The sequence below is a fragment of the Pagrus pagrus genome, assembly GCF_965226575.1.
Source record: "Pagrus pagrus genome assembly, chromosome: 2".
NCBI lineage: Eukaryota > Metazoa > Chordata > Actinopteri > Spariformes > Sparidae > Pagrus > Pagrus pagrus.
Genome location: NC_140186.1, coordinates 25,366,229 through 25,393,725, shown reverse-complemented (window position 1 = coordinate 25,393,725; position 27,497 = coordinate 25,366,229). Strand labels below are relative to the sequence as shown.

The window sequence follows — 27,497 nt, the reverse complement described above, 5'->3', positions numbered from 1 at the left end:
AGATCATATTGTCTCAGCGTGGCTGTCCTCTGAGAACTAGCCATTTTACAGCGAATCCAAGAGGGGTTTTAAATACTGTACTCAGCTTAAGAAGCAGGAGAATTGTTTCAGCCCTTAGAGAGACTCTATCCTGTTTATCAGAAGCCTTTACATTTAAAATAACCACTTTTGGAGATACATGGTCTTCACTAGAAAGAAGGGTATGAAAAAAGGTCATCTTAAAAGTAACTAATAACTAAAGCTGTCAGACTAATGTAGTTGAAATTGTGACAATAGCCTAGATCCCAGATATTAAGTAGACCGTATGTAGCAAACTGTATCTATGGCCTCATCAGTAGAAAGGCTGTGATGTGAAACTCAAGTTATTTTCTATTTCCTTTTTACTTATTTTCCTGTTACTCACACTGTTACCTTTAAAATGTTATTTATCATTTTTACTTTTATTTACTACAAATACTGGTTGTGTTAATTAACTTAAAGGTTTTTCATTAGACATCTTTTAACCTGCAATAACAGATGCTTTTGGCCACCTGAAGGCAGCGGAAAATCAAATCATAGATGTACAATAAGTTGAAGTGTTAAACTTGATATCAAGCTCTTGTTTATTTACAAATAGTTACTGAGAAATACATCATTCATTTGGGCAGTGTTTGTGCCCAGATAGCAAATGTAAGTCCAATATTCACTCGTCTTTTAGCTGTTTTTGGTCTCCACCAACTTCTGAGGGAAAATACTGCACACGTCTCTTTAGCTGCTAAACGCTCGACTTTGTTCATGAGTTAGTCTCAAACTATGTCTGTCTGCTGATTACAGTTGCTAAAAGGTAAATATTGGAGAGAGCTATGCGGAGAAACACATGAGATACAATACATGACATCATCAAATGTTATCAATTACAGTGATTAGGGGTTATGCTGTCCTGCCGTGACCGATGCAAAACGTGTGAGGGAGATGTCAATCAAGCACAGTCTGTACACACAAACAGACAGTCATGAAAAGAGGTTGAATCAGGCAGATTAAGTGATAAGACCTGTGTGGGTGGACCAATGACGGTGCAGCGGTTTTAATTTGGTTAATTAAAACATTTGCAGATATTTCCCTCAGGAGTTGGTAGAGACCAAAACAGAAGCATGAGTAGTGTGAATACTGGACCTACATTCATCAGGTGATCAGAAGCATGAATATTTGCTAAGTTTGTTTGTATTTACAGCCAGTTCTGCTGCCCCCGAGTGGCCAAAAATAAATTCATGCAGCTTTAAAGTTGACGTATCTTTTAAAAGCTTTTTTTTTCTGATGTTGCATAATTGTGATAAACTCAGTTGCACCTTCTAACATTTTAATGACGTCACTGACTGTGTGAGTCTGTGTATTTGACACAAGCTAAACTTGCCTCAAAAAAAGAGCGTATGGTTAAAAATATTGGTCAAACAGGAGTCACCGGAGTAAAGTGTGCAGTGATCCTCTCTGCAAACTCATCTAAACACACTCAATGGAGACTAAGCTGCATGATTTTTTTTTTGCTCACCGGTTCATACGTGCTCGACAGGGGACAACAAATAAAGAAATGATCCAAGACAAAATCATTTGTTATCAAAGGCCTAGTCATCGAATGAAAACTCATATTTCACTTCTGCAGCATGTGGGGGTAAGAAATCAAGTCTCCCACTGACAACCAATGTATCAGACTCAGACAGCAGTGTCAGCAGAGGACAGGGTGTGTGTGTGTGTGTGTGTGTGTGTGTGTGTGTGTGTGTGTGTATGTGGGTGTAGGTTGAGCTGACGTGGTTTGTTGTTGGAAAGCTTACCTACAAAGAATGTGAAAGATGCTTAGTTTTAATGTAAATAAATAAAATCTGAATGTTTTTTTGACCAAATAGTCAAAAGAAGAAGCGCTAGTTGTAGTAGGAAATCAACCTTTATTTAAAAAAGAAACATAAATATACCTACAGGAGTTAGAGATGAAAGGAACAAGACTACACTTGAAGAAATTGCATAATTCAGATCTGCTTCCAGTCAAAAAATAATCATTTAAAAAGCTGTGAACGAGAAAAAGCTAAGCTGAATTCAAAAGGTTGAATGAACAAATCTTTTTTTTTCTTTAATTAACTAAGACTTAAGTTTCCAGACACACACCAGCAATAATCACTTTATGAATGATAATGTTTAACCATTGTTCCTTCGAAGCTAACCACCGCCTTTAACACATTAATTTGTTCAACTGATGGAGAGATGACTTGTGCGACGTGCAGTAGTGAATGTTTGTCATGGCTTTGTTCAAAAGCAAAGTTTGCAACAACAAGAAAAATGTTTTTTTATCACTTCAGAGCATTCTCAAACTTAATCACCGCTCAGAATGATCTACCCATTAGCAAACATGTGACGTACAAAATACTTAGTTTGTTTTGAACATTGAACATTCACACGACGAGCAGCCGCAGAGAAAGAGTTAATGCTCTAATCAAAGAGGAGATTCAAACTCAAAAAGGCTCATTACCAAATGTGTTATGAAAGACATGTTTCACCCAAAGCCTAAATCCTCTGAGGAGAGATAAATCATAAGCAATGTACTGTGATCAGCAGAAGCAGAAGCTACTTACATCATCATCAGTGATAAACATGAACAACTGGGTTAAAAACAATGAAATCCAAACTTTCATGTGTCAGTTAACAGTCCAGCCAATACTGCAGATTGCACACGAGGAACCAGTACAACACCGGCACTGCCTTAAAGTATCACACACACAAATGAATGGCCACAAAGGGAGAAAAGTCTGGAGAGTTCCCACGTCTTTCCTTAAGGTGCATCCAGCCTGTCAGTGTCCGTTTCCATCATTCAGTTCACAGGAGGGACAGACGATGAGGAATCGAGACGAATCATTTCAAGAACAATGGAGGATTGTACTGGTTTGGTGTTTGTATTGTACATTATGTGTGACAGTGTGTGTACATGTCCACATGCACAGAATTGTACTGTGTACGTCCATCTGTAGGGAGGTGGGTGTATGCGTGTCTCAGGAGATGGTGGAAAACTCTTTGAGCAGGACGTCCTGACTCAGTGTGTTCAGAGAGACATTCTTCCTCACATTCAGGCTGATGGAGCGCACCTGCAGACAGAGGGGGAGGGAGATTTATCAACAGCTCATGTTACTATAAAAACATTTACACAAGAGGCGGAGCCTTAGTCCTATCTCAGTGACTGCACCCTCGCCACATCAACTCCGCCTCTGTGTGTTCCTGTCAATGCTTCACCACATCAATATATATGAACCTGCAGATTAATCTAAAACCCTCTGACAGTGTGTCTGCTGATCGATCACACTCCACCACCTGTACAGCCCAGCGCATGCACCAGAAACTGCAGGAAACACATTAAAATTTAAGTTCCTTATGACCATTTTTGTCCATTTCTGTTTTGGTTCTTCAGTTAAACTTTTGTGACATCTTTTTTTTTTTCTGACATCTTTGTATTGAAGGTTTGGACAAAAATTGTAGACAGCAAAGCCAATTTTAAACTGTACTTCCATATGAGTTTGAAAGAAGGGGGGATTGACCAAGCAGGGACTGTAGGGACTCTCAATTGAGTTGCATTATGGGAAGTGTAGGATCTAGCCAATATTAGGAATGAGAAGTTAAGATATCTCGACATGTGCTTTTGTTTTTATCTTTGTCTCACAAGTACCTTACTTCATGGAAGTACCTTACTGAATCAGTGGATTATCCCTTTAACAAAAGAATACAGCATTTCTTGTAAGGATCTTTGGCTGTGATGTGAACGCAACACCCAGCTGTACGAGTTAATTTACTCTCCCTTTCAGATGCGATGATATGACGCTTGTTAAAGTTAATATCTTTCCATCTGTCTCTGTCAAGCAACACTTGAACATCATTCAGTTGCCGCTGAGTTTAAAAGAAAGACTGATGTGTCAGATGTTAAAAATGAAAATGTTATTGTTGCAATGTTACTGTGCATGTGCAAATCATCAGAGATCAGTAAGAAGCGAGATGTCTCACTATTACCAATTATTAGTGGTTTTACCCGCGTCTAAAAAACCTACGTATACGTATAAGGGTTATATTACAGGAAGCATTTCCTCTGCTTTTAACTTTGCATAGAGACCGTTTACTGTAAACAGCAGTGCAGAGGGACGAAATGTGGGTTAAAAATCTGCTATTTTAAAAAATTTGCATCCTCATAATTTACAGATCATCCTCCACAGCTGTGAGTGTGACTTTGTGTAAAGTGACGCTCTTACCAGCTCCTTGAAGAAGGCAGCCTCTTTGGGCTGCTCCGAGTATCTCTCAAACTGGTCCAACCCATCCTGCAATTTGAGCGTCAAGGTGTCATAGTTGGACCGAACCACCTCCAGCACCTGACAGGGGTGAGAGAGATGAGGGACACAGAAAATCAACACAACTCCCCAACTCACAGAGTGGTTAATGGATCGTACGGGCAATGCTGTTGCATTGTGCTTAATACTTTATTACTAAATGTATGTATTCATGAGGGATCACGTGGCAGGTTGCAGGGATGTGACGGGGACACACCATCTGTAACTTAAGCAATTCGACTGATTGTTTGTTTTGTCACATTTTTCCACAAATTTGCTCCCTCGTTTCTTTTGCAGTAAGAAGTCACTTTATCATTTTAAAAAGTCAGACTACAAATACAATCCAGCAAATACAGTAGAAAGAGTGTGTGCACTGTGGTTGTAAGAGCACAAGACAGACCCGCCTGAAGTCAAGTCCAGCTGAGATAAGAAGGTGAGCTGAAATCAGAGCTAATTATGCAGAGATTCTCCACACTTGCACCCCTGCCTTCCTCCCATTCAGCCGTGAAATAGCCCCTAACCAGACCTCTTCCATTATTTTATTAATGCCCCTGAAACCATCCACACAGCATGAAACATTCACAATGAGATGCACAAGCTGCACTTTGTCACGCTTCCCACAGAAGCTCTACAAACACACACTCCTCTAAAACAAGTCTAGCTCTTATCCATGTAAACACACAGATGTTAACCTGCAAGTAGGTCTTCTCCTTTAGCTGCGGCAGTACATCTACCGTTCAGCTGAATCATCACTGAGAAATGTATGAACACACATGTTCGGAGCAGTACAACATTCCTCTTCCTTTTATTTTCTTCTAATAAATCTACAGCCCTGCTCGTGGAAAAAAGTGCTGTTGTTTTTATTTCAACCTCTGATGGTACACTGATGAAAAATTCATACACATATCTCTGCCTCCATCTACCTCACAGCTCTCCATCACCCTCCTCTCTCTGAGGAAATGTGGGGGTAGGTTTGAATGATAACCTCGACTAATGTCTGTTTAGGTTTTCTTCCTCCCCGGCAGCGCATGGAGAGGACGGAGAAGATGAAAGGAGGAGGAGGAGGGGGAAATGGCGAGAGCATAAAGCATAAAAAAATAAAGAAAACTTGAAGAAAAGTAAATGAAGAATTAAAAGAAAAAAAGACAGAAGAGATGCAACCTAAACCGCTTTACACACAACTCAGCTGAGCAACTTTCTGCATCACCAGGCAGACATGATTGTGTGCATGCAGTTGTCAATGTTGTATATTTCTGCAGGCCATCCATCTTCTGGTGTCACTGCGGGGAATGAAGATGCTCCAGATGGATGGAGTGCAGGTGGTTACTGTGTGTGTGTGTGTGTGTGTGTGTGTGTGTGTGTGTGTGTGTGTGTGTGTGTGTGTGTGTGTGTGTTGAGCATGTATGTCAAAAGACAAGAGGGAAGGGAATGCCAAGTTTCACACTTCATTAAAACGTGAAGAAAGAAGAGAAAAAAATCTGACATTCACTCAAATGGACCCAAATTTGAACACCTATTCTTGCTTTCTCTTCCTCTGCAGCCGTACACCGGCCACTGGAGAGCTACTCCGGTTACATTAATGTTCATCAGTGGGAAGCAGGGAAGGGGGAATTTACACAAGCCTTTCGTGTCCGTGTGCTATGAGTATTATTTTGTTCAGCCTGAGGTAAGATGGAACTTGTCTTTTGTTCACATGAAAGCTCTTATGCAGATCACTCCATTCTATCCTGCTTTTGTTCAAAATCCGACCTACATTTGATGAATTCGGAGACTAGCAAAGTACACTGTCTAATAAATGAACAATGCTCCAAAAATAACTTTTAAAAAAAGTCATTTTAAAGCAGACGACAGCAGGGACATGACTGAGGGGGGAGAGAGAGGACGTGAATCAAAAGGTCACCAGCCGAACACAAGCCAGGCTTTTCATTGATGAATTCCAATAATATTTAATATAGAGAGACAAGTGTCAGTGTGAAAAGGTTGTGTCAGATGCTTTGGACAAGATGTGGACAGCCCCTCACTGAAGCAGTCTGTCAGTGTGGATATCTTCATTTAAACTCCTGGCTACTGTTTGTGTTTAACTGTTCCCACGTTAGGAAACAGTGCATGTTTAAGCCGGCTGGTATCTAGCAGGTGTATGCTAATCACATATCAAATAATTGAGCTAAAGTTCAATGCAATGAGCATTTTGTCCACTTTGCCTCAGACAACAGCACTTCACAAAAACTAGGTAACTGTTCATTTTGGAAAAGTAAGTCCAAAAATAATACAGTATAAATCACCTCACCATATAAAATCATTTCTCTGGAAGGATTGAAAAAGTGTCCAATCTTTCTGGCACCACTACCAACTTGTAAAATGACTAAGAATCTATATATCTGATTTAAAGGAGCTAAAAAAAACCTACTTTTATAATAACAATATATTAAATGACAATGTGACCATAATGTGACAGTGAGAAAGGGTTCGTAATGATGACCCCTCCAGCTCATGAACCTGTAGCTCTCCTCAGTTTCAGCAACAACTTTCCTGTTCTTTTTGTTCGCACTGCTCTCATATAGTTTTTCCAGCCACAGCGAGCAGCTGTTTACAGAGAAAAAGCTCTAAAACCCCATTATACACAGTTAGCAACTATCTGATGAACATAGTGGAGGATTTAGCAGCTAAAGAGGCAGATATTTCCTTTCCTATATTTGGCTTGAGACACAGCTCCAGATGAAAGTCATTCTGAATCTGCTGGATGTGTGAATAAACAAGTGTTTGCTAACCAACATCTCAACTTGTGTAACTTGTTTTTCCACTGCCCCCAAGTGGCCAAAAAATCAGTTTTTGCAGGTTCAAAAAGATGTCAATCACATAGAAAAACTGATTTTAGGATAACACGTAATAATAAATACAGAGTCTACAGAGCTGGGCCCTAACATCTAAAGTGGACATACAAAACCAGTGGCAGCTCATTGACACCAAAGCTACCTTCTGCCTTCCCTCTTTGTTGAGAATAAATCTAGCAGATAAAAGCAAAGAGGTAATTGCAGAGTCTAATGACCATATCCATCACTCGCTTATCAGCTTGTTAAAAAAAAGGACTCTTCTGGCTGTTTTCCTATTCTACCGAGTGGACATAAATGAAAAAAGTCTTAAGTGGAGCTGACAAAGCTCATATCGTTGAAGTTCAGACTCAAGTTTCACCACTAATGATGAAGAAATAACTCGGCGATTCAGACACTTACTGATCCAATTCTCACTCTGTGTTCATGCGTTTGTCGGAGTCATATTGTGTGGATAAATTGTCATTATTTTTAATATACTTCAAATATATACACAAACACTACACTATAATCGGTATAATACAAGTATAAACAGCTTCATATTTGTTGTGAACAGGGTCCTCCTCCCTGTCTCATTGCTGTGCAGTGAATCAGTCATGATGGGTTTTAAGCTCAGCGGTGTGTGATAACAACTGCTCTTCTAGGTGTCTCAACACAGTAAGCGATGTCTGAGTCATCCATCTCTGCCACACAGCTTTAACGACTTCTTGATAAATGGGTATTCTTTCAAAATAAAATGCAGCAAAAAACTCTTCTCCAACACTTAGAAGTACTCAGTGTTTTCCTTTGTGTACTAAAAAATTCATCAAGTTTTACTTTTGAAACAAGAGTGAAGTTTCATTGGAGTTGAGCCCAAATGGCCCTGAGATGTTGCTGAAGTTCATTTTTATTTACATGCAACTTTTAGTGAGAGTGTAAAAGCAGGTGTTGTGTTCTGTTGTGCTCACCTGTTCTTCTGACAGCTGGGAGATGTGGTTCACAGCAGCGTACGACTCAATCTTGGGGTTAAAATGGTTGATGATGGCCCTTAAATAAAAAACAAACATTTCTGAAATGAAGCAGAATGGACATTTTCCTAAAGGTTCAGGGACGTACACCTGCACATTACACATTACATGCTGGAGAGCCCGCTTAGAACTTGTTTGGTCCAAACAAGCTGATTGGTTGAATCAGCTGGTGAATGGAGGCAGGTGTGAAACAGAAAAGAAAAAACAGCCATGCCAATGTCTCGTGCATATTCACAGTTAAGATGTGCAGCCTGAAGAAGCAGGTTTCAGCTTTCACTGTTTGGTTTTGTTTGTCCCCGAAAATTGAGCTTTTCCAAAGCGGTCTCCTAAGTGGATGAATGGTAAAATGCCAGCCTGGTGGTTTAGTGTTCGGGGGAGCACAGAGCTTTTGCTAAGTGATGACTTTAGCCTCCCCAGTTTTGTCCAGAGGGTGTGTCACAGTAAATAGAGAATCTCTTGTGGCCTCTAACTTTTAAAGCACAACCGTTGTTATAATCCTGCATTCATGTGCATTTGTCAGACAATGTCACAGTCAGTAAAAATAGTAAAATAATGATCAGCTCTGCAGCCTAGCGGCCTGTGAATGGCTGTCTGATTGGCGGGCAGTATGTGTGAGCTGCAGTCACATCCTTATTTCATACTTGTTCCGCTGTCTGACAGCAGAAACACAACTATCTGAGAGTAAGATGGCTTAGTGTGGACCTAATTATTCTGTGGTGACGCATTAAGATTTCCCTGAATTGAAAGGAGATCCAAGGGCAAACCATGGAAAACAACCTCAGACCAAAAGAAAACAAAGATATGTGGTGACAGGGGTTTCTATATACTTTTGGCCATGTCATATACAGTTGCAGCCAGCAGCAGCCCCCCACTAATTTTAATGTGCGTCAGATTTTCTGAATAAGCTATTTGTGAGGTTAGTTCTTGGTTAGGTGCAAACTAATGATACGTTAATAGTCAATATCCAATAATATTTGAAAAGCTCAGTTCTAAACACCATCAGTTACGGACAGGCTGTCATTTCTATCCATTCCTATTCAGTTCTGTCTCAATGCATCCTTAATACTGTGTAAGTGTAATTTCAGATGTGAGTTCAGAGGTGATCCTTTCCAGCATTGGCATTTATTTCTATGAAATAAACTGCTTTATGGCTCAAATATGAGTTAATGCAATAAGCAGTCCTGTGAGATGAAATAGCTTATTTCGTACCGACTTAGAGTTCATCATATATCAAATAAATTATAGTGACTAAAATGCAGAGAACTCTCCATTGTGGTAATTCTGCTGTCATTTCGTGTGGGAAGCCAGCTGATGGAGGAATGAACTGATGGGAGTAAAATGGAATTGGTGCCTTCATTCGAGTTCATTTCAACACAGTCTCTGTGGTTCTTTATATCTCTCTGCCTTCATTAATTTATTCATCTATTCTTTCAAATATTACTCTATCAATCCTCCTCCTCCACGCCTTCCCTCCAACCCCTGTGTCTGCCTATTAAAGCAGTGGAGTCTGCTCCATCAGGAGCCAGTTGAATGAGTGAATCCTCAGGGAGGATCCCGCTCGTACGGGTGCCCTCAGGGACCTCCAAGCCAGGGTGACCTCCGAGGATCATTTCCTCAGAGAAGGCGGAGGAGGGAAGAGAGATTACAGGGGAAAATGGTGGAGGACAGACCAAGCACAGTATGTGTGAGGACTGGAGTAGGGTTGGGATGAAGGAGATTAAGGCTTAAAAATTATCAAATCGAGGGGCCTAGGGGAAAAAGTTGAGGGAGGGGAAAAAAGGAAGAGGGTGGGGATGGAGAGCCTAAATTACAGACTTAACTTCATTCACTTTTTATGACCTTCGTCAATCACATTCTTATTTGAAATTCCCTTCAATCCAATATTACTCTTTTCTTCCTCTTGGGACACTGTATTTGTGTGTGTGTGTGTGTGAGAGTTTTTACCGAACATTGACAAGGGCATGTGTGACTTTGCTGGCTGCCTCCTTCCACTGGCCCGTGTTGGTTGATACTCTTAGAACTGGAAGATCAATAAATAAAAAAACAATTAGTGCACTCAGAAGCAAACTAGATTTAGAGCTGTCACCAGTCATTGGGTCTGCTAAATGTCAGAAAATTGTATATACTAATAAAATAATGATAATAATAATAATAATAACAATAACGATAATGATAATAATAACATAACAACATCCATCACACTTTCCTCAGGCCCTGGCATCCTGTTTTTTCCATCCAACAGTCCTAAATCTAACTATATTAAATTTACAATGATCCTAAACAATAAAATGCAGCAAATCTTATAATAAATATGCTTGAAGCAGAGGATGTTTGGTCTTTTTGCTTTCATTCAGTCATTTTTAATTCATTAATGAATGAAACTGAAGTGGTGAGTATGGTATGACTATTACTGTACTGACTGAATTAGTGCTGCAGAAATGTAAGTTATGCTGACTTTACAAGTAATTACACTTTCCTCAGTGTTTTTTTTGACCCAGGTCAACTGTTAAGATATCTGAAAATGTATTATGAGAATTTACAATAATTGCTTCAGCTGTAGTTGAATTAATTACTGCAGTTTCTTCTAACATACCCATGCAGTAGAGGTTGTCGAAGACCTGGTGCATTCGTACGATTTCATAGTACAGCTCGTCGTAGCTGTTGGAGGTGGGCAGGAACGTGTCGCCATATGTAATGAACATGTTGAACAGGTTCACTACCTGCAGAAGGAGACACACATTAGTTGACCAACACACACAGTCTCAAACAAAATAGAACACAACAGGAGAAAATCGAGAAGAAAAACAAACCAAAAATAGGTTTTCTAAAGGGAAATCAATTTATACTGCATCGGTTTCTGCATACACAGCCTGTTGGGCTTCTTTTGTCTCCTCTGACAGTCTAATAAAAGGAGTTTAAACTCTTGTGTGTGACTTGACTCTCGGTTGGGCTACAAGCAGCACCAGTGTTACAGCATCTGGCAGCAAACACATATCCCTGTGAAACTAATTTCTATTGCGGGACGTACTGTCAAGGTCCTGTCTGCATGTTTTGTGTGTGGGTTTCTCACCAGTAAGGCCAGATGAAAGATGTTGTGCTTGGCCAGCAGTGTGGTCTCATTTGACAGCAGGAACTTCAGCAGGTTGATGAGAGCTGTGCAGAGGGAGACACGCACACATAAATGAAATAATCTGGAGCATTGATAGTTGTCTACCAGAGGAGCCATGTGGCAGCAGTCAGTATGCATCCTTATTAAGGTAGATAATGGAAACACAGGAGGGGGGGAACCTTTCAACACCAAATCAAACTAAACCCATGAGAAGAACCAAACAAAGCTTTTTTTAACAACACAACACAACACAAAGATAAACACATCTACTGCTTTAATTTGGCTCCTTTTTTCTCTCCAGTCTTATTTCATGGTATGCTATAATCACCACCAAGAGGAGAGGGTCGGTGTCATTCAGGGAATTCAGCGGATTATTGGTCTGATTAGAGGAATTTGTTTTCTAATGAGACACAGTACGATGGGGCCATTACGAGCTGAAATGTTATCCTATTGTGTGTTGACCAGGATGAAAACAAGGCCACCAGATGGATTGTGCTTTCTTTAGAGACTCATTATCCAATCTCAATGATGCAATACATTTCCAAAACAACAGGCCCAATGACTTCAGCAGGAAATTGGCTTTGTTTTCAGAAAGGGTACCTATTTACAAAACTCTTACGGTGAAGCTTAGCAAATCAGAACATTTCTGGATTTAAATTATTCATCGGTGGTGTCCTGAAACTTAAACAGAATAATTAAATTCTAAACTTTGAGGGAGAAGCTTACTACAACTCCCAAGGTGCATTTCAGCAAAAAAAAAATATCCAATCACCACACTTACATATGCAGCTAATGGCAGCTAGAAGCTAAAGGTAATGACATGTTGTAGTTGTTGCCTTGTTTGACAAATCTGCTGCTTAAACAAGGAACTTTGCCAATTTTCAACCAGTTTTGTATCACTATATTCCAAGCAAAATTCACTAGAGGCAGGTGCATGGTCATGTAGCACCAATTTTAAAATATCTGTGTCTTTCTACTCCATTGTCCTGTCCAGTTTTATGCAAGGGCCATCTTTCCACCGCTGAAATACTTCAACGTCCTGCACCTTTGAAGAGTACTCCCCCCACCACAGGGACAATTTTGTCATCTGGAACTGTCACACAGGAACTGATTTTAAAGGTTCTTGGTCCTCAGAGAAAAGTTCCTACCCACCCCATCATTCATACTAAAATGAAGCTAGAGCAAAAGTTTGGTATCTTTACCTGACCAGAGCTCTCTCCATGTGTAGTGTAACCGGATTCTGCACTTCTTCTGGTAGCACAGGAGTTTGTGGATGATTTGCACACAGCGCCTGCACAGGAAATGAACACAATACTGTGGTGACGGAGCTGGCTGGTGGATGAGGCTAGAAAAATGTGTGAGTATGATGTGCATGTGTGCTCACAAGTATAAATCCATGGGGAAATCCTTCATCATATGAGTGACAATAAACTCCACCATCAGATCTAGAAAAAGAGGTACGGACAACAAGGGGAAAATAACTGTCAGAAGGACACATAAATTGTACATATCTTTATCTCAGATATCACATCATCAGCAATAATGCACCATCAAGCGAAAGAGAAAACAATATGAAAAATATCTTCTTTCCGGGAAGCACAAGTTATAGTGTGAGAGGCAGTAAAGCAAAAACAAGGCTATGCAGGGAAAAAATGTGCCACCTTTAACCAAGTAGTTGGGAAATGTCCAATGAATAAATATGATCTATAACATGGATCAATGACATTTGCATAAAAAAATCTTTGCAGATGTTATTTTGTTCTTGTTGAAGTGGTTTAAGTGCTGCATAAGGGACTAACGCAGGCAAACAGCAGATCTTTATAATATATAAACAGCTTAGTTTAAAATCATTTTAATTGTGTCATTATTTCTCCTCTCTAAAATGAAAATGTAAACAGAGCTAGAAGTCAAAAACACAGCTATGACAGCTGTGACTGTCGAATGGTGAATGTTCCATCCAGCATCAACATCTGGTTTGTAGCCGCTACCACGTTAAATTACAAAGACTCAGAAGCTGACTACCTAGGCTTCAAAAATATCAAACATCAGTGCCAGTTTGAGTCCACAGTACACAACAGTTACTGTATGTTCCTCATACCTAGAACAGCACACACCAGTGGTCGTGAAGGGATGTTTTTGTCTGCCGCTTTTTTTCTGTGTCTCATGGGCTGAAAAAAATACAGAATTAAAATAAACAGCAAGTATGTACAGTAAATACACATAAATAGCCCATGCTATAATTGGCTGATATCAGTTTTAATATGCAAAATTTAACAGGACAATATTTTGCATGTCACTTGAAACAAGTGTCAAATTTAGCAAACATAAAGTGTCATGGTCTTTATGTTTTTTCATGTACTGAAGTTACCGGATTACAGCGGAAGAAATAGATATTGACATTAACTTATAGGGGTGGATATTTTTCCACTGACTGTAAGATAACATGTAATGTCATCCTCACAGGAACTCACATCACAAAACTCACCATTCTGTGAAGGTTGACTCTAAAGTTCATGTTGTCATCATGTAGAAAGGCATCAGCGTACTGGTCCTGTCACACACAGAGGGGAAGTCAGAACAAAGACATCTGTGGTGGGTGCAAATGTTCCAGAAATGTGGAGGCGACCTACCTCGGCTATGCAGGTGAGAATGATTAGGCACAGTCTGGCACTGTTAAGTCGATGCTCATCTGAAAAACACAAATATGAGACTCTTAACAGGTAGAAAGAAAATGGAGGGTCAGACAGTTTTTTTCCTCTGGTGTGTTGGGAAAGGAGTGACTGAAACAAATTAATGTTATAAAATGTGATATAATTTGCGAAGAGAAAATCATGTATTTGTCACTGCTGTGGGCACTTCAGGTGAGTTATGGAGAAAAGAAAAAGTGAAAGAATGAGGAAGCAAAGGAAGGTGGAGTGACAGAGACGAAGAGGGAGAGGGCATGAAGGTTGCTGTTTACCTTTAGTATCCTGCATTACAATGGAGGCGTACTTGAGGAAGGTGATAAGAAGGTTGCTGGTCTGCAGGTTGGGATCCAGAGGCAGCTCTGGGTTGTTCATCACTGCACAACAGATATACAAACGCAACGTCAATCATACATAATCCCTGCAGTTAAAATGCTACCAACATTGTTTCTTATTATAGAGAAAGAGGACAAATATACCAGTGTTGTCAAAAAGATTGAAATATTAATAAATATCGATACTGAATATTTGAAACTGTTACTATACTCATTTTCCACAGTATAAATACTGACACCAGCTGTACTTTCTCTCGCTTTCTTGTTTCCAACAGCCAGCCCAAACAGATACACCGCTGCAGTGTCCACATAGCCTCGCACTCGTGTGACAGTGCTCAGAAGTAATTTATCTTAAATGCTGATTGTGCTTAACACACAGTACACAAGCCTTGTTACATTTATCTTTCATTGAAAAAAATCAAAAAATTGTTGTGTTGTTTATTTACCCTGTGGTATCGACCATTTTTCAAAGTATCGTATCGAAGTCAACAATACCAGTATCGTGACAACACTGATATACACAACCCCAAATCCCCAAAAAGTTGGGACACTGTGTTCAGTTTTCTTTTAACAGCAATGACTAAGCATTTGGAAACTGAGGACATTTAGTCTTGCACGGATAACGATCTGGATGGTTATTTTCCCCTTTGGCCCACAGGTTGTAACGTCCGTAATTTCAAAAACCAACTTGAAATGTGGTCAGCAAACTTTTCCACTTTCCATCAGTCCATCTCAGATGAGCTCAGACCCAGAGTCAACAGTGTTTCTGGATGTTGTTGATATAAGGCTTTGCTTTGCATTGTATAATCTTAACATGCATTTGTAGATGCAGCGATGAACTGTGTTTACCCACAATATTTTTTGAAATGTTCCTGAGCTCAAGCAGTAATAATAATATACTATCATGTCGGTTTTTAATGCAGTGGCGCCTGAGGGACTGAAGTTAATGGGTTGCATAAACGTCAGAATGAGTGTACATTTATAAAAAAAACAATAAAGTTCGTCAGTTGTAACATTAAACATCTCATACTGTATTCAACTGAATGTAGGTCGTAAAGGATGTACAAAATATTGCATTCTGTTTTTATTTACTTCACACAGCGCTCCAACGTTTTTGGATTCAGGGTTTGATGAACTCGTAACTGTGCTGTCGGTTCAAAATCAGATATTCCATAAATAATAACGTCCCAAAAACGAGCCTAAACTCAAAGTCTGCTGTCTCAAAGTGGGAATAAAATGAGCTGTCGGCCTGGTTTGGCCAGACGGAGTGCTCATTCAGGCAAATAACAGCATAACAAAAACTGATGTCCCATTACTATATCTACTGTAGCTTGCTGTGTTGTCTAGACAAACATCTTCATCCATTGAAAAATCTCTGCTCGCTCAATCAAACAGCTTGTTTCATTGATAAATGATGAGCCGGTCATTTCTTTCTCCCTCCCTCCCCCCAAACCCTCATTTGTTTCCTTCATCCTCAGATCACTGCACGCCCAAAGGAAGATTTCACACTGTCAGGAAACATATCATCACAGCGGGAAACTGTGGGAGGAAAGAGTACGTCCCTGACATATGATTGCAGGCATATGTGTGCAATTATTTCTGGTCTGAGTGGAGGCTCCTCTAAGTGCTGAAGCTCCCATGACATGGCATAATGCACGCTGCATGTGAAACATTCATCTGGATTTGAAGCTGGAGCTTAATATTTAATACAGAAAATGGCTCTTAGGGTTGAAGCAATGGACGGAGAACTAGCCCGAGATAGAAACATGCACCTTTTAACGGTTACAGCGTGTGTGCATGCTAAATGACCTGATTTTGAATTTGCTAGCTACAACATTCACCTTCCATGAAACCTGAAGTGACAGCCATGTACTCAAGTTTAAAGACATAATAATAAGTACTTGGGATGGTGTGATAATCTGATTTAGATTAAATAAACCCAGATCAGAAGTGCAATTCACAGCACATGAGGATCTATATTCTATCAGATAACCTTTAAAATCTATTGAATATTTGAAAAGGCTGCTGGTGTGTGTGTGTGTGTGTGTGTGTGTGTATGTGTTTGTCTCAAGGCAGAAGTGAGTGAGTTTTGAAAAATGGATGTAAAAAGAACAGTTACGGTTAAATTGAGGTAAAGAAGTAGAGACTTGATCCTTCAATGCTGTTTTCGGACCTCAGGTGTTCTGTTTCAAAGTTGAGGCTGTTGTATAAAACATATGCAAACACACAGAACTGACAGGATATTAATACTGCACTGCAAAATCTGACGGTGACTTTGCTTGAAAAAAAATCAAGGAATCCGATTACTTTAAGATTACCAAGGAGACTAATAATCCGAAGATAAAACTTTTTAGCTTGTACCATTTTGAATTTAATAGTCTACTTTAGTTGGTAATTCTGAGGTAATTGATTTCAAAGTCATCTTTTTAAATTTAAAGCATGTTGAAGCCAGTTTTTGAGGCCTAAAGATGCAGTTTTTATAACAACCACTAAGCAACGCCTCCAAAAACTACTACAAAGACCTCTAAAGCCAGAGGGAAACACCGGGTTCTCTCAAGAAAAGCAAAAATTCCTGGTGTGATTCAAGGTGGCAGTTTCTCTACATACATCCAGGATAAATGGGTATGTTTGAGATGATAACAGATTTCAACTTCACATTTACTTACACCTAAACCATTAACTTTTACTACATTGCCTAAACCCATTCTCAAGCAAAAGACAACGTTTCCATAACACTGCTGCAATCTGAAATATCATGTGATCACTTCTTTGTAGCTTCACTTCAGCTCCCTCCTGCTGCAGAAAATGTGGCTCCAAAAACTGACAGGAATGCAGTGAGAAGTAGACCCGAGCACAGACATAAAGACTTCTTTTCAGAGAACAAATGGGTGATGTCCTAGACATCAGCCGTCTATGCCTCCCTAAATAAAAAATAAGACAAAGTGTACAACTCACTGTCTAGGGAGGGCGGCGTTGTGCCAAGTGGTGTTGTAGGTGTAGTTGGAGTAGGGGTGATAGGTGTGGTTGCGATGTCAATCTCGGGGTGGCTCTGTTGAAAGAACGAAAACAAATAATGGTCATTAATAGTGAAAAGCTCTTGTGTCCAGTAATGTACAGAAACACAATACAACACGACAAGCTTGGCGAGAGATTCACATTAAGACTGAAAGAGGAGAACAGGATGCCTGTTAGTGGAGACTTGAAGAAAAGTGTTTCCGCAAAATGATCCATTGATTATCGCTGCTAATTTACCTTGAGAATTGTAACTATTGCAAAAAGCAACACAAGAGCTTAGTGGCCTCAGGATGGAAGTCAGTCCGGAGGCACCGTTTAATGGCTGCCCTCCTAACTGCATTTCACCCATCTTCACCGTTCAGTTAGTGAGTCAGGACGGCTCACGCTCAACTTGAGGGTCCCCGCAGGGATTAATAAAGAGAAACCACTCTGATGGTGGAGAAGTGTCTTTGTACATTGATTATACCTCAAGAGATATCAAATAATGCATCAAAAGAGAGGAGATGAAACGAGGACTGAAAGCTTTGAGAAATGTGTTGAAAAAACTTAAGTAAAGTACCTCAAAATTGTACTTCAGAACAGATCTTGAGTAAACAGTTTTTAAGGTTCCAAATATCGGTTATCGGTGTCCTTGATTTCTAATAATCAGTATCAGTCCTGAAACAGCCATATTGGCCGACCCCTAACATGTTCTAATTAAAACAAAACCCAAAAAAACTGGCAAGCACACACGCACACAAGGAGAAAGTCATGTATCTTACCTGAGCTAACACTGTGATGAAGTTGCGGTTAAGGTGCACCGCCTCATAGAGTGCGAGCAGGATCGCCTCATTTGTCCTTGAGAACAAACAGAAGTCCGTGGTCAGAATCAGCTCGTTCATTTATCAAGTAAAATCTTCACATAACATTAGACTGAGCAGGAAAACGCTTTAGGCGTTGCTCCAGTCCAAGGGGCAGTCTGGCGTTTAAGGTTTATTAACAATCGATTCCTGCTACAGCTGCTCACTTTGTTCATTTTCTGTATCATTAACTGCTGCACAATGTGTGTAACTACTAATACATCATTTCCCAAATTTCTGTACATTCAATTTTAATGTTGATGAATGAGTTGACATTAAATATGTAAAACAATGGTAACCCCCTGTCATTTCATTCATTTACAGTACGAACAAGAAGTCACTAAGCAAAACTTTGAATCTTTGCTCTCGCATGATTCAACATCTGTTAACGTTACCCCCCAAAAATGATGAGACTGTGCCTTGAGCCAAACAAATTTAAGTCTGCACTGTAGTGGCTGCAATATCTTTTAAAAAACAAGATTCACATTCGAGTTTAAAAAGTTAGATTGCCCACTGCGGTATGAAGTACAATAATATTTACCAGCATGCTGGTACACAGTTTGCAGATTTTACCTGAGAAATCATGTTTTATTGAGACGAGCACAAAGCTGTTGCTTTACTCAGTCCCATACTGTTTATTTACAGTTTGGTTACTGTTCATACTATTACCGCAAATATGTTAATTTAAACTTTTGAACCCTTTACACAAAGACAAAATAGAGGACAAGCAAAAAACATAGCAGCTGTAATTCATTTTCTCGTTGAAGGTGTCTAACAATGCAATTAAGTCAATTAATGAATGGGTAAGAACTTAAATCGCTTTACACTTACTGTACAGAGAGTTTCTCATCAGCATCTGCTATAAACATGCTGCCCACCTGTGGACAGAGGAGAGATCAAGCTATCAGCAAACAGTATTTAAAGCTGCAGACAGTCTATGAATCCCAAGCACATCCTAATGGAAGACATAGCAATCTATCTAAATGTCTATAAACTGTAAAAAGAAAGAATATCTTACCATACTTGTGAGGGTAGAGAAGAACCCACCCTGGTTCTCCTCCTCTTTGTCTTTGTACTGCCTAAAAGGGAGAAAACAAGATGGCAGAAAGTATGAAGTAATGAAAAAGTGAGGAGAATGACAAATAAACTGAAGGCAGGAAGGACTGCACACCAGCAGAGGAAGAGATATACGTTTCCACTCAGGCACAGCACTCGTAACCTTGCACACATTTACCTAACATCTTCTTCTACTTCCTGCAATTTATTATCAAGGGGGCATTCAGTTTATACACAAAAACAATGAACTGTATAGCGCCGTCATCCATCACTTTGATGCGTCTGTCTACGCATGCAGACAGACAAGACCTCCCTCACAAACAGCATTTTAATTTCCAAACCTTGCCTCATCCGAAAAAACATTACAGGCTGCCAAAGAAAACTGTCACATATAAATAACTTCAAGTATAAATGGTTTTTCAGGAGAATAGAAATAGAACAATTGTGTGAGACATCAAACTAAACTGATGACGCCTGCGGCCTCTGGACATCATGCACCACATCATTAAAAGCATGTTTTTGACACATGGGACAGGTTTAGATCTCACCTGTTATATTCTGTCAGAGCTTGGTGGACAACCATCCCCATCCCCTGTGAGAGAAAACATCCAGTGTTCAGTAAAACCTTTGATTATGTGCCTGATGTGGAGGCCAACGCCTGCATCACACTGTTTATTATTCTGCAGTTAGGAAGACACTGTAAGTGAGAACATACTTACATCTAGTGTTGGCTCATCATCCACAATGGAGAGCTTCACAATGTAGGGATTCACAGACTAACAAACAGAGACAATCAGTGAAATCAGGAACTGTTTAGGATTTGACACAATTACTGAAGTTTATACTTTGACTCTAAAGGATCATTCTCTTTTCATTTTGTCAAAGGAAAAATAATAACAGCACGCACTGCTCCAAAACATAAAAATAATATAATCGGGTGCACGGTAGTGACGAGGATCAAACATAAACAAAACGCTGCAGTCCACAGATAACTAGTGTTCTTATTTATTGTGGGCAAAAAATGAATGCATTTCAGTGAGAGGTCAACATCAGTGACATCAGGGAAAGACACTGTGATGGCTTCAAGCTGAGTTTGTCTTTTCAATTTGTCAGCTAGCTCAAGACGCTAACCTACATTGCATGTAGTAATAATACACAGCCGGAGCACCTCTTACATTCTCCATGTGAGGTTCAGTAATACAACTAAAATTGTGTGTACTTCAGCTTTCTTGGAAAAAACAGGAAAGCAAAGCCTGTGTGATCCTGGACCATAAGACGACTCATTCTCTATCACTTTTTAGCTCTATCTTTCATGCATCACACACACCTTAAATGCATATAGCTACAGTAGATTTTAGCCGTGTCTTACTTATTTATAAATAAACATTTTACTGAAGTAAAAGCAAAGGTGGCTCCTTGTGTTGTTGCCTGCTTTGCTTACATATGAGGGTGCAAACAAAACCTCCTTCCTCACCCTTTTATCCCCTCCTACAAAGCCACTCTTATCCTTCCAGGAAATAACTGGAGGGGGAAGTGGGTTGGAAGTCATTTCAGAGAGCATGTTTGCTTCTCTTTAAAAAAAATGTCATGTTCACCTTCCACCTGCATAAATATCCTTTGGACGTGTTCATGGATTAACATTTTTTCCCAGACTTTAACGATTTCACTCATCTGAGCTTTTTAATATTACTTTTGTTGAAAAGAAGAAAACTGCAATTGAAGCAGACCAATTAAAATCTTACACTCTTCCCTCATGTTTCTGTTATGTGGTGTAACTGCAATTGAAAATACACGTCTGTACTACAGATCCTGTTGTAACACAGACCTCAGGAGTTGCTTCATGTCATCCTCTACTGTTAAGCCCGTACAACAGCACAAACCAGTTTCTGAGTCACGTCAAAAGAGACAAACAGAGGAGGAAAGGAGGGCTGATCTCTGGAGCTTTTGGATGCACTTCAGTAACATCTTAACAAGGATTTACTACATAGTGACTACTCCCCCCTGCTGTTCAAAAGGCTTTTCTATCGACAAAACAAGTACAGTCCCATGTGAGTATATGTACACACCTCATATTTCCTGTAGTTGACCAGCAGGGCTAGGAGGACTACAGCATCGTAACCATGCTGCCCTCTACTGGACACTTCTGACAGGATCTGGAAATGGAAGAGAGGGAGAACAAAAATCACACAAGTGGGAAGAAAGAAGGTTTAAAAACAAAAGTCACAGAATTACAGTCGATATAGTCATCTCATCACCTACCTGTAGGATGGCTTCAAAGATGCTGTTGATCATCACATATTCCAGTATGGTGTTCTGACTGATATTGTCCGTTACCTGTAAGAAAAAACAAATTTGTGATGTTTTTAAGAGCACAACAAGCATTTCCCACATCCTACTGCTCTGTAATTCATCTTGCTGTTAATATTTTCTGTCTCACCGTCACCAGACACAGCAGCAGTTTGAGACATAGACTCTTCAGACTCTCTGAGCCGTCGCCACAAAGAAGGCTGTCCAGTCTCTCCATCAGGTCCTGCAGGAGACACAAACAGAAGCCGTGGCATAAATAAACACAACCACTTCTTTAACCCTTTCCTTCCCCTCTCAGGTTATTTTCCCACACACCTTCATCCTTTGCTCGGCCTTGTCAAACCCCATAAGCATGTTAATGATGTCGAAGCCAGATGCAGACTTGTTCTTCTGGTGAACCCCCCGGAAAAGTGCACAGAGAGTCTGGAGAGAGAGGCAGATGAGCGCAGGCGTTATTCAAAAATGTATTCCAGTCTCAAGTGTTTTTGGCGCTATAGCAGTGACACAAAACTGTGTCCATGAATCTGACAAGCCAAGACAATATCCACATGCTTAACACTGTAAGCTGCCTTCCAGCATCTATGTGATCCTCCTGAGCCTCAGTTACCTGCAGGGCATTGACCACTTTGATCTGGTGCTCCTCTCCCAGAGCCTGCACACAGTGGTGGAACAGAGAGTTGATGTTGTCCTGGATCCGCTGAACCTCCTCGCCATCTACGCTCTCCAACTTGGACTCCAGGTACTCTAGGTTCACCTGAAACATGTCAAAAGGACGGAGAAAAAAATCAAGAAAGTGAAAGTGCCAGAATTATTAAGAAGTATTCAAGTGACAAGTCACAATACTGTCTTATCAAAACTACCTTATTAAAAGAATTAGAAACATGGCGAGGCAGAGCAGCTGCACAGTCAATGCCAGTTAGACCACCCGCCAACTTTCAGTTTTACGCTGTGGGCTAATCTTTGAAGTGTTTGTCCAGACTGTATCTGATTTGTGCATGTCACTACTTTCTGTTTTTCTCTGCATAACATTTGCGAACTCTGACCACAAAATGTTTTTATTTTAATACTGCTTCTTGTTGTTTTATGTATTAGAGTTGTATGAATGGACCGAGCAGGCCGCGTATGAATTGCTGTTCTTGGAATCAATACAGTTGTATTATCTGAATCAAATATGTCTGATGATGAATAGGGCTGGGTACCGAACTTCGGTTCTTTTATGGCACCGACCGAAATGCTTCTGTAGTACCGAGTATCAAAATATGCCTCGTCTTTCGTGCCAAGTTTCGATTCCCAGAGGTTAATCACGGGATCAAGATCTGATAATGATAACGTTACACGTGATTGCGGCATGCAGGAAGTGTTTGACTGCAATACCAGTGGACCGACCATCCTCCTCTCAGCACTTAAGTCCGCCTGTGCAGGTGTACGTGCGAACTGGGAGTGTGCGAGCAAAGGTCACAAGTTACCATCACAACCACAAGTTACCAGCCCTTTTCACACAGACGCCGCATATTCGCCGCAGCGGCGGTTCGCCAATTCTCCGCCGTTGGTTGTTCACACAGAGCCGAGCAGCTCTGGCGTGAAAGACGAACCAGAGTATAATTCACACAGAAAGCCGGCGCCTCGGTCGGGAGGGTTGATAAACAGTTGGTGAATTTAAGGTTCTTGACGGGGACAGACGCTGTTTTTTGGCCAGAAATGTGACGAAGAGTCAGTCGGACAGACAGGAGAACAGAGGCTTTTCCTCATATAAGTTGCCAAAGACACGACCAGTTACTACCTTACAGTTGTTTGGTCATGTGACGTTGCTTTGTGGGACATTTCTCTATATTTTGTTGAGTGGACCTGTTTAGTTATCAGTGAGTGATCAGACAGTGAACACCAAAATCATTGTTTTGCAAATACTGCAGGGGCCAGAAGCTGAAAAAAAAAAAGTTTTGTGTTGCCTGTAATGAAAAAAATCAAATCAAACACTGTGAATCTGTTGGAAAAACAGCTGAAAAAAAAACCTCAAGATTTGTACTGTAATGTGTTATGTAATATTGTTTGTGTTAGAATTAATATTATAAAATTGGTATCGATAATTTCAGTTTATTTCTCCAATATGCTGCAAGGTGCATACATATTTCTCCTAATTCAATATTTAGGAAGACAACTGATACTATCCATTTCTCAGTAGCTGCACTGCTACCAGTCTGAACCAGTGCACAACAAAACAATACAGTGAGTTCCTGTGTGCAAAACACGTTTTTACTCTTTGTCAAGTATTTTTCTCTCTCACTTTACCTTCATGAGAAACAGCTCATCCCAGAAGCGGGGGTTGTTTTTCGCCGGGTCTTCTTTCTAAATCAAAGGAAAAGACAGGACCCTGTTTACACTATTTCATCTCCCCTCACTTTTCATCGTGACATTTCCCCTTTGTGATACTCACCGCAAAAATCTCATCATACATCAGCACCACCTTCTCCTTCAAGGGTTTCTTAGAGGACGACGTCCTCCTCAACAGCCCAGCCTTCTTCTCCACCTGAGACATGACTAAGTCTGAGGAAAGAGACAGTGAGCTCGATAAGGGTGTGCACGAATGATGTAAAAGTAAAAAGAGTAATTCCCCAAGATCTCTTCTATAATATACATTTATTAAAGGATAAGGCAGACAATATTCTCTATTTATGTGAGCCTCAACAAATCCTCCATAATCCATACTTTAAAGACCAAAAACCAGCAATGAAATCCTCAGTCCTTTCTGACTTCTGCAACCTGTCTGCAGCTCTGAGACCCAAACCCATTAGGGTTTAGAGGATATCACCAATATATAGGTTTATATCAAAAGTATAAATAACAATTTTCTATCTGGGTTTTAAAGTAGCCAACAATACTAAAACAGGAGTGAATTGTGAGTGCGCTTGACTGGGACGATTTGGTGCACAAGTAAGTAATTTACATCATGACAGCAGATATGCAACTCACTCAGAATAAACTACAGAGCCGATCTTAGACAGAATGAAGATATATGTCAGCATGTGCAACAATGTGGCTTATGAATGCGTTTTTAATACATTTCTGAACTGCAATAAAAGGTGTATGGCACAGAGCAACAATACAGGTTTGCACAGGCAATTATTATGTTAGTAGGATCAATTATTTGATGCCTGCTTTCACTTAACACACTCTCAACATGTACCTTGTGGGCACTGCATCAGTCTGCACCTGCTGTTCCCAGCAACAAACAACTCCCCCCTGTCATAACTCTTTACATGACCTAATAAACCAGGTCAACAAGAACTGTCACCTGTTGGAGGACATAACTATCTGTCGTTAATGACTATTTTATTAACTTACTCTGATCAGAATAACAGAAGCATTTTGCTTGAAAACAGTTATAGTAACTAACACACCAACACTGTTAAAAGTCGACTGGTCCAAGTGAAAGATTTCAAAGTAACATAAGTAACTAATTAACGTTTTTCAGGTTAGCATAACAGAATATCATGTTATAAGTAACGTCTAAATAAAGTCGCAAAGGTCGCTAAAGCGGTATTATGTTCACTAAGTAATTATCAGCTGACACTTGCTAAAATTAATGGCACATGATATATGTTAATAGCTAACGTTAGCCTACCCAAGTGCAAGTTGGGATGGGCTGCTAGCTAATAAGCTAGCATTAGCTACCTGACATATCGTTAGCTAATCGGGTTCAACTAGTTTACTAACGTCTAACAGCAACGTGGCGACGTTATCAAGCAGATATTGTTGTCCAGTCGACACTCAATAAGCATTTAGTTTATCAGCAGTGAGGTCACAAAACGTAAATCTACTAAAATGTTCAATCTTTGCAGCTAACGCTAAAGCTAACGCCGCCTAGCTAGTGCCTGTCAGACATGAAATGTAACACTGATTCAGCGCAAGGTATTTAATGTCACAGCGCAACTACTGACAACATTATTGTGTCACGTTGTTTAGGTAGGTGCAGCGTAGCTAGGAGTCTGGTTTGTTCTTACCTCAATTAAAGTATTAAAATCTGTGTCGTAAATGTAGTTCATGAATCCTTGTGACAACACTAGCCTCTGCTAGCATACATACTGATATCAACTGCCTCCTGTTGGTCTTCAGGGTCCTAGCACCCCTCGGATCTTCTTCTTTAGGGTTAACTACAGCTGACAGTGGTGACAACACTGATACTTCTGTTTATCAATTGTGTTGAAACATCATAACAGACCATTAACTTAATAGATAAATAAAATATATAGGGTTAGGGTTAGGGTTAGACTGGGGTGATCTGTCTGTGTGATATGATCACTTGTTGCTGATTTGGAGCACAATGATGGAAGAAGATAAGAAAAAACACATCCAACCTCACATATGCACCCACAGCTTACATGATGTTATCACATATCTTGCCTCTGTGTGAGCAGGACACAGAAACACTGAACAGAAGACATTGTATTTATATTTTTTCTCATATTTTGGTCTTACGTTTTGAGTTATGTTTACATTGTAAACCTTATTCAGCCAGCTTCGACAGTTATCATGATAATACAACACATCTGAATTTGAAACTGAAAATACTTTAAAGAGAGACAGTGAACAGAGAGATTAAATAGACGTGCAGATGATACAAGATCAATTGTCCAACTTTTGTGCGTCCATTCTCTCTGTAGACCGTCAAATGACACAATCTCCTTCAGCACCCTGTATGCCCATAATGATAAAACACACAGCGTGGTCACCCAGTCAGTCAGTTATTGACATTTGTCCACTAAAACAGTAAGTACATATGCTGTTGGATGTCCAGAAAGTCAAGTTTAGGGCATGCCCCCGAGATAAATTGTTCTGTTTCGTTTATGGTTAAAAAAAAGACTAAACAAAAAAACATGCAACTTTAAGAATTTATAACAAGAAACGTATTTTTGTCATTCAGCAGCAGTAGGGGAAGTTGAACATGCAATTTTAATTGTAGACACTGTTGGGCAAAGTTAAAAAAAAAAACTGTTGCAATGTGAACCATCTCCACTGATATTGGCTTTGGTATTGAGCTCAGTGGATCCTCATTCAATACAATGGTTATTGTTAATTTTTTCAAAACACTGACATGACAAGTTGCATATCCCACAGCAGTTGACTGATTGTAAGTAGGGTCTCTGAATTTCCTTTAACTTCTCAGCTAGTTTTAGTGTTGTGCTTTGAGAAGTCCTCTAAAGCTTGGGGCTCTTAAGGTAAGGACTGACACGCACCGATATAACATTTGGGAATAACTGGCAGACTTGCTGCTCTGCACTTTGATAATAGATTGCAGAACTCTTTTTTCTCCCATTTAAGTAACGGTTTATACTTCCGCTTTTTGACCTCACGACTTCCTTGGTAAATTAACTTCACCATCAAGGGCGCAATACTCCTGGTAAAGACTCCATGGAGCGCCTCAATTCCCAGAATAAATGAGACGAGCTCAGCTTTTACCGTGTCATTAGACAGAGAGCGAGATGAGGCGGCAGAGAGGAAGGAAAATCAGAAAACAATGAAGAGGAAGAGAAGTACAAGAGAAGTACAGCAGCCGACAAGTGAAAGAGAACATTAAATGACTCGCAGGTAGACACAGTTGTTTACACTTTAGTTTTTAAACCTGAAAGTTTATATTTCATTTTGTGAAGAAACAGAAACAGTACAGACTTCAGAAGGAAAGAGGACGAGTCACACAATGAATAACATAATGACCTCTGAAAGACAGATTATACACCAAGTTTCACTCAACTTGTGACCAACATCAGAGATATCTCTGCAAAGACCTCTGTAGATCTTTTAATCCAGTGTGTCCTGATGGATTTGTCACAGGCTTCATTATGTTTGTGTGCACTAAACCTGAAGAATGACTGCAGTCTTGAGTTTTAGATAAACTTCTCCATTAAACTTTGATTTACTGCCCTGGAATATGCTGTAAACACTCTTTGCTGTGAGAGAGTAAGTTATAGTTATGTCTCATACTGCGAGCAAGTAT

The 27,497-nt window shown here is 39.9% G+C and overlaps 1 protein-coding gene across 1 annotated transcript; it reads right to left on the bottom strand.

The window, feature by feature from the left end:
* Nucleotides 1–578: 578 nt before the first annotated feature.
* On the bottom strand, nt 579–25,605 carry armh3 (armadillo like helical domain containing 3). The gene is made up of 26 exons (XM_084377101.1): nt 25,507–25,605; nt 23,940–24,049; nt 23,795–23,851; nt 22,116–22,262; nt 21,824–21,931; nt 21,639–21,731; nt 21,461–21,535; nt 21,268–21,354; nt 19,921–19,977; nt 19,750–19,793; nt 19,164–19,224; nt 18,977–19,023; nt 18,068–18,143; nt 17,247–17,340; nt 14,232–14,333; nt 13,903–13,961; nt 13,758–13,823; nt 13,371–13,440; nt 12,657–12,717; nt 12,475–12,563; nt 11,234–11,316; nt 10,757–10,883; nt 10,108–10,183; nt 8,104–8,182; nt 4,254–4,370; nt 579–3,104 (listed from the first exon to the last, which is right to left on the bottom strand). Exons 2-26 carry the CDS (start codon nt 24,039–24,041, stop codon nt 3,012–3,014), a joined length of 2,070 nt encoding a protein of 689 aa, XP_084233227.1. The 5' UTR covers nt 24,042–24,049; nt 25,507–25,605; the 3' UTR covers nt 579–3,011.
* Between the last annotated feature and the right edge of the window lie 1,892 nt (nt 25,606–27,497).